The sequence below is a fragment of the Equus przewalskii genome, chromosome 1 (assembly GCF_037783145.1).
Source record: "Equus przewalskii isolate Varuska chromosome 1, EquPr2, whole genome shotgun sequence".
NCBI lineage: Eukaryota > Metazoa > Chordata > Mammalia > Perissodactyla > Equidae > Equus > Equus przewalskii.
The window spans coordinates 169,013,838-169,026,930 of record NC_091831.1 but is presented as its reverse complement, the minus strand read 5'-3'; the positions used below and the strand labels follow the sequence as shown (position 1 = coordinate 169,026,930).

At 40.8% G+C, this 13,093-nt stretch overlaps 1 protein-coding gene across 21 annotated transcripts in view; it reads right to left on the bottom strand.

Annotated features, from left to right (window-relative positions):
• The window catches only part of AKAP6 (A-kinase anchoring protein 6), a 503,988-nt gene that overhangs the window by 202,494 nt on the left and 288,401 nt on the right, over positions 1-13,093 (bottom strand). For 12 of the 21 annotated variants that reach the window (XM_070587794.1, XM_070587757.1, XM_070587768.1 and 9 more), the window contains 2 exons: positions 2,072-2,168; positions 789-952 (listed from right to left, as the gene is read on the bottom strand). In XM_070587794.1, coding sequence (XP_070443895.1) covers positions 789-952; positions 2,072-2,168 — 261 coding nt within the window. Of the gene's footprint in view, positions 1-788; positions 956-2,071; positions 2,169-13,093 lie in introns of all 21 variants that reach the window. The other 9 variants (XM_070587721.1, XM_070587761.1, XM_070587819.1 and 6 more) reach the window with 1 other exon arrangement.

The window sequence follows — 13,093 nt, the reverse complement described above, 5'->3', positions numbered from 1 at the left end:
GAGAGAGTTACATGAAAATATCAAAGTAATAAAATTATTTTCCACATCATGAGTCCAAAGATACCTTTAGAATAGTGGTGCATTGTATTAAAAGGTGCCTCATTTAAAGTTTAATTGCACATGCTTTATGCGTTATTTTGTAAATCTAAAATGGATAACCAAAACATGTCAATACTCATTTTTAAAGTACTTGTTGTATTCGGTGCATGCACCATTATGGAGAATTTACACTCAGAGCAAAAAGATTTGTAGCAAAGCATATGACCTTCTTCCCACTACAATGACCATCCCCTAATTAGGCAATGCATCTGATAGTCATTAACAGGAATGAGATAATGAATCACTTTCTCTCTTCTTTGTTAATTTGCTGTAACCAAGCGGCTAATGGATGTCAGAGCTGAGTGATTGCACTGATTATAGTGATTTATAGTTGCAACAAAACAATTTAAAACCATTCTGATTATTCATGTTAAAGATGCTTTATGTTTTGTTTACTAAATGTTTTATGTCCCCCTACCTCCTACCCCTGAAGTACTGTGCCCCTCCTACCCTGCCACTTCTCACAAAAAGACCTCTTTCTAGAAAACTTGCAAGTTGTAGGCTTTTTTTTTTATTGTTTTAAACTAAGCCATTTCATTTTGTTTATATATATCCACATATATATACAGATATATAAAGTTTACCCAGTAGAAACGAAAAGCCTTAGGGGTGGAAAGAAAACTTCAGTGGTGCCTAGTTCAAAAGAAGAGAGAAATAAGAGGAAATAAGGCAAACTTCAAGCCACTTACCTTGGGGCTTCCAGTCCCTTCCTCATCCTCCACAGACACATCAGTAGCCAGAATTTCGGCTTTGATGGTACCCAGAGCCCGGAGAATCCAGCTGTGTTGCCGTTTGATTTGCCTCTGCAGCTCCTTCCATTGACTGGCAATCATCCGCAGCATGTCCTTCAGTCCTTCTCCAAAAGAAGGGGAATGCGCGAGTTACAGACTCGACTGCATTTTCACCCATTATTATTCTTTATTTAGTAAATTAGATGGATATTTCAAACAATAAACATAATTTTAAACCACCATTACCATCACCTACCATATTAGCATTTATGACTGGGAATTTTTGACTTGACATAAGGCACACAAAAGTGGGATAACCACACAGATGAATGGTTTGGAATTGACTTAGATTCAGTATATTGACTAAAAAAATGCATGTGGAAAAAAACCTACTATATATAAAAATTATTAAAATGATAGCTTCAGATTCCAAATAAAAGGCCTTGTGTGTAGCTGTGTGGAGACTTCATAAGGATCAGAAAGATGTATGGAAATAGGTAAAGTTAATTCGATGAGAAATGCTGTAAATGGGCCAGAATTAAGACAGCAGTCTTCAGCATTAGCGCAGCCGGTGGATGCTGCTCTTTTCTTATTTAGCTGTGGAAAGCTCAAAGCACGAGCCAAATTCTAAGTCATCCTGTCTTATGGTCTTTTACTACCAGGATAACTATAACCAAATGACAAAACTATTTTTTACTTATGATCTGCTCTTCATAAATACATTAATACTGGGGGAAGAATTGGTTTAAAGCCAAAACTCTGCTAATGCAATGACCGGCAAAGAACATGCAAAATGTTCACGTGTGTGAATTGGCAGGCAAATAATCAGATACCTCTAGACGCCTGCCCTGTATCTGTAATGATATCTATAAGTACCCTAATGCATATGCATTAAAACTATATGCACAATTCTCATGTATTATCTTAATGTTATTTCCAGAGCACCTACATCAAAAAGCATGTCAATACGAAGTTTTCAAGAATGTGATTTCAATTGAAACTCAGGCGAACTGCAAGCCCAAAATAAAATGAACAGACCATTTGGAGGCAGTATTTCATTTTATAAGTATCGCAGCATTGTATGCAGGATATGAAACATTTATAAATCTTGAAGGTCAATCTGATAATGTAAATGTTAATAATACATAAGGAAGTGAATATATGCAGCAATTTATAGCAATGCTTCTTCATTCCTAATAGTCTGGAGACATAAAGACTTGCAATATTTCAGGAGGATTTACCTGCTTTGTGGGATGCAATAAGCTCAAGAAGTTGGTATCCTTCCTCTTCCACAGCTTCCTTGAGAGCACAATGACTGTCTACATTCAACTTAAAACTCTGCAAGGAAAAATATGAGTATCAAACTCTGGCAAGGCAGTTAAACACAAAACATCCATACAAAGCTACTTCCTACTTTTTATCAAGAACCACACAGTCCAATTTACCCAATAGACAAACTAATTTGCAATACTAAAAGCTATTGATATTTGGGATCTGGGCTCAAAATGTTTCCATTAGATTAGCAGAGTGCATCTGTTTGGAAACAGCTGATAAATCTAGAAATTCATTAGGTTTTTATGAAAAGTCAGATCCCATAGGCTATAGCAAAAGTAGCAGTGTTCTATAAAATACCCTGAATTCCTACCAGCACATATGAGCTCTTTTCATCACTTTTGAAAAATGTTAGTGATAGCACTATTTATGAAACCATAAAAAATTGGCAGTATAAATTATATTAGCCTTATGTGCACATATATAAACCCATTAATACAGTAGGGTTTGACTCAGCTCCATTTCTCAGACGTCACAAACCATGGAATATTGAGGTGGATTTAGGTGCTGCACTGAGTCAACTGCTTTTCAAATGTTTGATTTTTAAAAGTTTATTCCTTACACTGTAACACTCCTTTATAAATGAGTACATCAAGTACATCAGGGGCATTTTTCCCTCGTGATAGTCATCCAAAAGACAAAAACTGCCGTCAGGGCTGAATTCCAACGCGGAGTCATTTCTTTCAGGAAGCCTTCCCTAGTGTCTTGCGTGGGGTTAATTCCTCCCGTCTGCTACCTCTGCTCTTTATGTCTGGTTCTATTATAGAATGTAGCATACTATATTGTGCTGTATTTCTAAACTTGGCTACCAAATTATAAACAATTTGAAAGAATTGCCAGTTTCACATTTATCTCCAACTCATGTCACATACAAGGTGTTCGATAAATGTTTGCGGGAAGAATGGGTATCTGTTGAAGTGGATCAATAGCACTCTCTGAAGGGGAAGGTTTCCATTTAAATATTTCAAGAAACATAGACCGTTTTCCAAAGGTTCTTCCACCTCTGGAATGTTATGAGATGCTCCAACCACAGGAGGTCCAATGGTGAGTAATCATAGTAACCAATCTGTTGAACTGATGGTTAGTCTTCAGGGTAAAAATCCATTCCTTGAGTTAACTAATTGAAACAAGCATGGATTTTTAACCACTGTATGCCAAATTTTGGCTTCTCCATGATAGGGCTTCAAAATTTACAACATATCTTGCTCTCACTACACACTCATTGAGCAACAGCTGTATGCACTGCAGTGAACTTAATATTAAGAATATTTGACACAAGTTGGAGATGATACAGTCCCAGTTGGAATGTAATTTGGATAAAAGGGGTTAAACAACCATAAATCAGGAAATAAGGTATTCATTCATTTAGAAACAATGTATTGTGCCTATTTTGAACACTGGGCCGGGTAATAGCGACTTAGGGGGTATAAAGCATGGCTTCTGGCATCAAAGGACACCTGCACATGCCACTAGGAGAAGGAAGTGCAGCCTGAGTCATCTTGGATGTTCAGTGGTGAGCCCTGGCTCTCCTCTTCTTAGTGGAGATCTTTTTAAAGCTCAGAAAAGGGACCTTTTCAAAGCTCAGAAGAACAAGCAAAACAATCAAAAGAAGCTGTAAATGAAGAAGATAGGGACAGACAGATCAGGTCTTAAAGCACAAAGATGAGAATTTTGCCTAAAAAAAATTGACTCCAAAATGACAAATCATTTCATCGGACTAAAAGCACAAGAAACAGTCAAACTTGACAGAAAGAGACAATATGAGGTTTCCCCAAGGATTGTTCACTATTTCTTGTATTGTCCTCTTTCAGCTACAGGTATTTGGTTGAATAAAATAAAGAATGGCAGGGGCCCGGCCCCGTGGCCAAGTGGTTAAGTTCGCAAGCTCCGCTTCGGCAGCCCAGGGTTTTGCTGGCTCGGATCGTGGGCACGGACATGGCACTGCTCATCGAGCTATGCTGAGGTGGCGTCCCACATGCCACAACAAGAAGGACCCACAACTAGGAGTGTACAACCATGTACCAAGAGCTTTGGGGAGAAAAAGGAAAAAAACAAAATCTTAAAAAATAATAAATAAGAAAATAAGATAAAGTATGGCAATGTATGGGAATCCTGATGCTTATGGCCAATCCAAACTATATAATATCTATGAAAAAATAAATATGTATTACTTTTTAGCCAAACTTGGCTGCATTTACTTTTCGCCACTGTGGTGGAAATCTTCAACTCTGAAGCAATGCTGTGAAGACTGAGGTACATGTGTGTTTCAGGGAGAAGGGATGGGGTGAAAAAAAGCACTTGAGATAAACCCGAGAGTGCCAAAACCTAGGAAGAAACCTGTTCTAGAGATTTCCTCATAACTGTAAATTTAGCCTAATGCACTCTTTGATTCTCTGTTTACTTACAACACACTTGTGCCGAGTGGTTGGCAATCACGAGCTTCCAAAGAGTGCATCAGGCCTTTGTCTCAGAGCAAAAGCCAACCAATGACCTGGGAGGAGGTGGGATAATTTGACATAATTGAAGCCAAGGGCACAGAACAGATGCAGCTGGATGTGGTTCTGCCTCAAGATGACGTGGAAGCATTTGATGAGGAAATTGGAAAAGATGAGGTATTTATTATTAGGAAAAAGATAAGCTGATAAGCCTGATGCCATGGGAAAGAACTATATAATGTAACTATGACCCAAATGGTACAGTATTGCTTGATTTTCAGGTGCACCCATTAACCATTAATAATATCAACTAAGGAATTCACAATGGGCCTCTGAGAAGGCAGCCAAGCAGCCACATTAACAAAATTGTCAACGAAATTCTGGCTGCTAAAGGATTCTGTAATAAGCACTCCCCATTCTGCCCCCACTTCTTCCCTAGGGAAGGAAGCTTAGACGAAAGGATTTTATTTTCTTTCTTCTTTTTTCTTGAACATGATACTTAGTCACATTTCCTTTTTTGTGCTCCTAACCCGTCTCCTCAGCAGTGCCTTATGGTACATAGTCCCTCTGCAACATCCATAGCACTCCCTGAAAGTGCGGGGCATTTTCTAGAAATTTAATTTATGGCAACAACATTGCCATAGGCAGGTGCCACAGTGCTATGTCACTGATTATGTGAAATTCCATAAATATGAGTAATCTGGGTCCTGTGGGACAGCAGACCTTTTTTAACGTCTTTAAAGCAGCTTGTAACTGAACATCTAGAAGAGAATAACTAAGGAAATGGAAAATACAGTGACTGAGACAAAGAACTAAATTATCAAAAAGCTGACACATCAGAGGTCCTTCCATTACTGCACCTGTAGCCTCACCAGCTTGTGTAGATCTGGGTGCCTTACTTCTTGGCAGGATCCAAATTTGGCTAAGCATGCTGATTGTACATTGATCGTGATCAGACCTTACAAAGCAGATAAAATACTACATCCAATCCTATTCCATTCAAATTTCTGAGGAGCCTAGTTTGATGGGAATGTGGAGGTCATGTGGATATGAAATGAAACCAAGGAAATATATGCCTTGCTGGACAAAACTATGACGTATGTGAAGAATGACTACTCATAAGGGATCAGGAGACTAGATATGGATCTCTGGTACAGGAAATAGCGGGAAAGGTCAAAATCACATTCATAGATTAAAGTTCCAAAGTGGCTCTGTCTTAGCAGCATCATATCAGGAACATAGACTTCCAATCATCCCCATGGAACACTGTTAGTGTCTGCCAGGTCCATTGAGGCCCGTGAGTATTATGTTTGTGAACAGAGAGGCCAAAAAGAGTTCAGAGTCTTTCCTGACCTAATTTTAGTTATTTTAAAAGCATAAATTAATACAATAGATATTTATTGAGCAGTCTCTCCCAGACCTATAGACACAAAAGTTAACAATTTACGATTCTGGCACATGCATCTTATAGTCTATTGGGTAAAAGAGATAAGAAAGCAAGCAGCCTTACATGACCCAGCATAGAATAAATGTGTAATTAGGTTTTGGTGTATAATAGAGAGTGGTGAGGCCTAAACTCAACAGTGATATGCCCTGTCCAATGAGATTTAATTAAAAAAAAAATTAAAGCATCATGCTGGCCCAGTAAAAACAAGACTGTGGGCCATATTCCACATGAGTGTGGTAAGTGCTGGATGGGTGCTGTGGGAGCCCGAGCTGGGAGCCAGGTTCTGCACAGCCTGGCAGGGAGCTTGTGCAGAAAGGACTGATTTGTATATGGGCCTGGAGACACTCCTTATGGTAGCAGGAAACAGGGAGCCACGAGCAGCTTGGTGTGGCTGGGATAGGATGCAAGCAGGGGAGGTGGGAGCTGTGGTTACACAAGGTACTCAACTCCAAGAACCATGAAAGAGTCATGGAAGAAGATGCCAACAACATGTGAGAGCACTTGGTGCAGTTCTGTGTTCTAGAAAGATCTTTCTGGCTGTTGTGTAGAGTTGACTTCAAAAGGGCAGACTGGAGACAAGGAGGCCATTTAGGAGGCTGCTATGGTAATACAGGCCAGATGTTTCTGCATGCTCATATTTTTTTTTAATTAAAAAAAGGTATGCTTTTTCTTCTAAATGAATGGAAGAAGGAAAAATGAAGAAAATCTTCTGCCTTTTTAAGTTCTTCTCAGTGCGTGAGAGCAGCATGTGCCAGAATTTAGTTCTTTGGCTGTTCTGATGATAAATACCAGAGGTTATTAGTCAGGAGTCTCCAAATGTGAAAGACATATTGAACTGATGAACTTTTACTCCCACTGTCATTTTAAAGAGATGGTATATATGCTGATGAATAAGGCACTTGATGACACTTTCTTCACACAAAAGATTTTTACTACCCTAAGAAAACGAAAACTTGCTTTTTCACAAGGGCAGGAGGAAGAATATGAGTTCAGACAGAAAGACAGAAGCTTGAAAAGTCACCTGCTACCTGCCTCAGGCCATCTCTGCCCAGGCTCCACGCTGAGCTGTGCCCAGCACCATCCTGCCTTTCCCAGGGGGGCTCTGGGCAGGGAAGAAAGCCACGATCCCCTGCTCAGAGCTTGGCAGTTTCTCTTCTCCTCTCCAATGCCATCCACACAGGATGGTCAGATGCTCCTCAAAACAAGAAACATACCTTCCAAATGCTATATGTGCCAAGAATGAAGAGATTTTTATCAGTAAACATCTCTTTGTTTAAGAACCTTCTAAAAACTTGATAAGAAATTATACAGCCATTAAAATGAAGACTATGAAATCACATAAAAAGACATAGAACACATGACAAGCCAAAAAAGTGAAGATTTAAAATTGTATCTATGATAAAATGAAAGCTATGTAAATGAACAGCCCCAGTGCGTAGAAAAAGGAAAGCGTAGGGAAATACAACAAAAGGTTAGCGCCGTTTCTGCAGGGGAGGATGCGCAGTTAACACAGTCCGGTCTCGTGAAATGAGCTCTCTGTGCTTTAGCTTTCGGAAATATAAAATGGAAATAACACTACCTAACTTCTGGGTTGTTTCAAGAATTAGAGATAATGTTTGTAAAGCTTGGAAGCAGTGCCTGGTAACGAGTGGGGCTAAAGAAAAATCATTACAGACTTTTAAATTCCTTTTCTCTATTTTCCAACCATTCTATGTAGTTAATGGTATTTTACGGCATCTTTAAGCAACAAGTGGCACTTATTGTCAACCGAACAATAACTCCTTAAGTGCAGATACCAAGATTTTGCTTTTGTGTCACCACCTAGCAAAGGCCTGTCCACAGAGGGCACCAAAACATAGATGCTGCTATCGGAGATTCTGGGAGGAGCCAGCGCAGACTGAGAGGCCAAGGATGTGGGTCTTCTTTCGTCTCAAGTGTGTGCCCTTGGACGAGTCATCTAACCCTTCTGGGCTTCTGTTTCCTTATCTACAATCCAGGAATCTGAACTCAATATTTTCCAGTCCTTGGACACTTTTATTTTATCTTTAAGCCAGGCAGTTAAGGATAGGTGGCTCAGGAGAATTTTTATTTATTCTAAACCAGAAAATTTTCAAAAAGGGAAGAATCCCAAAGGCCATCTAACCATTCATCTACCCCAGGGCAGCTCTGTCCCTCAACCATTCCAAGCAGATGTGTCCGTTCTATTTTTAACTGTCTCCAGGGAAGTTTCTTCCAACTTCTCATCCTGAGTCCACAACATTTCTTCTCAGGAATTTAAGAACCCTGCAAAGAGCAGCACGAGCTTCCCTCTGCTTCAGATTCTTTTGCCAAGTCATCTCTCCAGTGTAGGAGTTGGAAATCAGGGACATTGTGAGACTGTGCCAACAAAATCCACACGTCCAATCAATCACCAAGCCCTGCTGACTTATGTCTTCATCCTCACCACCCCGTATCGACCAACAGCGCCTTAGATTCAGGTCCTCATCATCACCCCTTGCCAGGTTGACTTCAGCAGCCTCCAGCCTTAGCCCCCTCAAAACTACAATTATTCCTTACTTGTGGCTTGTCTATGAAGGTGCAGGCTTTGTCCTAAGCATGCGGCATGTGTCTGTGAACAAGATGAACATAGTCCCTGACTTCACAGAGCTCGCAGTCTAGCGGTGGGTGGAGAGAAAGGGGGAAGATGCATCTTATAAACAGGGAGTTTCAGTTGATTGGGTCGAGGGGGCTAGGACATCGTGTGGGATGCTGCTGATGAGCACAGGCTCTGGAACCGGACAGCCTGGGTTCAAATCCTGGCTCCTCCATCACCCGCTGTGTAACTGTGGGCAACCTCTTTGTACTCAGTTTCTTCAGCTGTAAAAAGGAAGAAATGTTAGTGCCTACTTCACAGGGTTGCTGTGAGGATGAAAAGCCTTGACCTGTAGCTCAGAAACCAACATATCATAATAGCTCAAGAAAAACATTTCATTATACAGGTGGTATGCCTACAACACAATTCTGAAGATGTTCCTCTTCTTAAATGGTTCTCCAGTGGTTTCCCAAGGTTGCAGGATACAGTCCAGCCTCTAGTGTGACCTACAGAGCCCTCTAAGATCCTGGCTAAGTCTGCTTCTTCGGCCCCATGTCTGCCGTGAAATGTGCCTGAACTACTTAGTTTCCACCTCACGCCAGCCATCTTGCTCCTCCAAGATGCTGCTCTTGCTGGCACCTCTGCCTGGAAAGTCCTTCTAAACCCTGCTCCTCCTTTAAAATTCAGGTCAGGTGTCACTCTCTCTAGCAAGTTTTCCCTGACCATCTTCCATTCTCCCATTTCCCCTCCTCAGCATCCACAGAACCTTGGCAGAGCTCAAACCTTTACTTACTGCGCTGTTGTGTAACTATTGATGATGCGTCTCCTTTCCACTCATGAGTTCCTTGACAGTAGAACTTGTCACTCATTTTCCTATGCTCAGTGCCTAGGACAGTGCCTGGCACCTAACAAATGTTCAGGGAGCAAATGAATGAAGATTTGTACCAAAAACCTTCCACGTAGCTTTCAAACTGCTGTAGCATTTTGGGAGATATTGGTGCAATCACTCTTCGCTTGGAAGTGGTTGATAAATGTCCCCAAATTTTGCTCAGTGAACACCATGTAAATGAGCTGTCATGTTCCTTCGCTTACAAAATTACTTGCCAATTACACTTAGATGATCCCAGTGTAATTGCCATGTAAGCTGTACCCTGGCTGAGATAGCCCAAATCATCAATTTAACTTTACCCTCTCATCAAATGGTACTCACCACACAATTAAACAAATGGTCAGCCACCACCACAATTGTATATCTCCCCAACAAAATGAAGTGGCTACATTTGTCACTGATTTATCAGTTATGACAATACGCAACACACCTACAGGTATAATACCAGAAGCTTAAAAAAATAAAAAGCACTATGTACTCTTGAAAAAGAAGTTCCAAGTTTATGATCAAAAAGAAAAGCATTATAAAAAACTGTTTTCTTTAGGGAAAAAAAAGAAGGCACCAAGATACAAAGAGAAAAATCCTCGTTCTTCCTGAGAAGACCTTCTTCCTGAAACCTCAGAAATTAAAAATATTTCCAAGCACTTGAAAGTGAATTTAGCTCTTCAAACAAATCACAATTTTGTTCAAACAAACAGTTAATTTTTTGTGTGGAAGGTAAATATGTTTTACTAAGATTGACATTCTTTTCTGATAGACTTGCTAATATCTGATGCGAGAATTAGGTAGATGGGAGAGATCCTGAATGGGGATGGTGCCTCTTACTGACCAAATTTTCACTTGCTTTTCTGAATGCTGCCTCCACACCTGGCACAGGTAACCACATTGACTTTCCAGCATGGCCACCTTAGGTCACATGGATTCTCAAACACAGGTTCTCTCTAAAGGGACCATTTGACTTCCAGAACACACTTCTCTGAGGCCCTGATTGAAAAAGAGGTCAATTCTGGCCCAAATATCTCTCTACCCCCTGCGGTGGAATAATTGACGTGCAACAGCCCCTACAGATGTGGAGTCACCAAGGTGATGGATGGATACAAGTATATTATTCACACGTGCATCTGCTAATATACAGGTCCCACTGCAAACACCGGGACTTAAGAATATTATGTGGATTTAGGACAATCCCTGAAGGACTCCAGTTCCATTAAAAATTTGTTTGGCAGCCTGGGGCAGATCTATTCCAACTCCCACATGCTTCATGCGTTTGAGAGAAGAAACCAAACTGCTTGAAAAATAAATTTAATAAATTTTGTAATGTCAAGTCATTAACATCCTGTCTAGTCATACAGTCCTCATATTTTGAAGCAGTAACATTAACCTCTGGAATTTTTTTTTAACCTTTCTAATATCTGAGTTAACATTTTTATTTTCCTCATGTTTTCTGCCAAAGGGGATGAGTCACATTCTGAAAACAGAGGAAAACATTCCTACTTTTTCCCTCTATTGGTGTTTTCCTTGTCACAAATATACCAGGTAACAACCAGAAAGCTCTGTGACCAGCTCCATGTTGGTCTGGAAATAGCAGAGGAAATATTTTAACTTGCAGACATTCCCAGTTATTGTTTGACGATTTATAATGTTAGTTATAATTTGCTGCCTGTAATGGTTATACCACGGCTTTTACAAATGCTCATTCATTCAGTCAGCAGATATTTTTAGTACCTATTATGTACTTGCAAGGCTGGGGGTCAGAGGAGACAGCAAAGAGACACAGGCTAGGTGACAGTCACAGGTGAATCGTTGAGGGAAGGGTCAGTGGGGAGACATTCAGCTTCTCTAGGAACACTCAAGCTGCTCACACCACATGTTCTCAGGTCTCCAAGGAAGATGCACACGACCCCCCCAAAACGAACAAAGTATCCTCACATACAACGTTCTTCTTTGATCTTCACAACAACCTTCAGTAGATAGGACAGGCGTTTTTCTGACTAGTGTAAAGATCTGTTTCAGGCCTGAATCTTTCACCTTAATATCATTTACACTAGGTGAATTGTTTCAAGATTTCAAAATTCCATGCCACACAGTAGATAGTAGGATCTGCATGCGGGTCTACACAGGGAGAGAGAGGCAGGTGACAGCACCCTGGCTCACAGGAGTTAGGTCGTACACTGGCTTTTGTCCACACACAGTATTGCTGGGCATGTGCACGAACCCCGGAGGGCAAGGCCAGTCTGTAAACTTTCTCTTGAGTGCTCAGCACACCACCGCCCTAAACAGGAAGTCTTAATAAATCCAGTGTTTCCCTGGCATTCTAACTTAAAACGGTCATTATGTCCTAAAAAGAAGAATAAATAAGTAACAAATCAGTAAAATGTCTAGGCACCAATAATTTTCAAAATGATGAGAACTGCTGGGTGTTATGGCGCAAAAGTCCTTAAACTGAGTCAGGCAAAAAGTATGTTCCCAGGTGCTTTGAACAGTCCAGGGATCCTTTGTAACTGAAAAGGAAAGACAATGCCATTTGTCTCCTAGATACACAGAATTAGGGTTATATGAGCAAAGGACTATGATCCAGTACTTTCACACATCCAAAATGATGAGCCTCCTGTCCCCACACATCAACCTCAAAATGCCTGCATGCTATAAATTCCCCACAGACATTTCCATTCCAACCCACCAAAGGAAGGAACTCAAGGCCGGGAGTTGAGCATTTCAAATCCCCCAAAGAGAAGTAATGCTGCTCCCTACTCGTCTCAGCTACTTCCTTTAAACTGATGGGAATCAAGGGGACAAGCAAATGGAAGTTCCAAGTTCCTACGAGACCACCAGCTCTGCTCAGTGAGACGGAGGGAGGTGTCAGTGAAACTCACACAGCTCAGGCTTTCGAAGTCTGACCAACAGCCTCCACTAGCTGAGCACAACAGCGACGTCCAGCTGCCCGTCTTGTGAAGCTCCACTTTCTTGGGCCAGGGCTACCTGTCTTCTCGGAAGAGAAGGGAGGCAAGGAGAGCTGGGCACCAGCAAATGGGAAAAAGGGAGGCCTGTCATCTCTTAACCTCAAGCCATGAAAAACGGAGCAGAGGTGGAGACAGGAGGGCAAGCAAAAGAAAAGGGCTGAATGTATTTGGGGAAATTTTCTTGTATGGCTAAAAACTCTGTGAGAAGTATATTGTTTCTTTTACGATATAAATGAAAGCTATTTAATAAAAAATAGGATATAACATGAAGATCTAAATATAGATCATAAATGCACGAAAATGCCTATAGAGATTTTGTTAGCCAGACATATTAGTAGTTTAATCCAATCTGTTTTTGTAAGACTTCAGGTAATGACAACAGGGAAAAATTTTCAAATCCTTTAAGGGTACCAAGACTCTCAGCACTGTCTGCAGGATTTTGGGGCTTCTGTGCCACCTTGTGGTAGGGACCTCAAATTGCAGGCACTGATCCTAAAATGAACAACAAAGTTCTGGAAGGTGGGCTTTCAAAGTTACCCCTATAAACTTGGACTCGAAACTCTGTACACACACAAACATGGACCCTACTCACTTTTTAGAACCTAAAGAAAAAACCATCCCTAGAGAA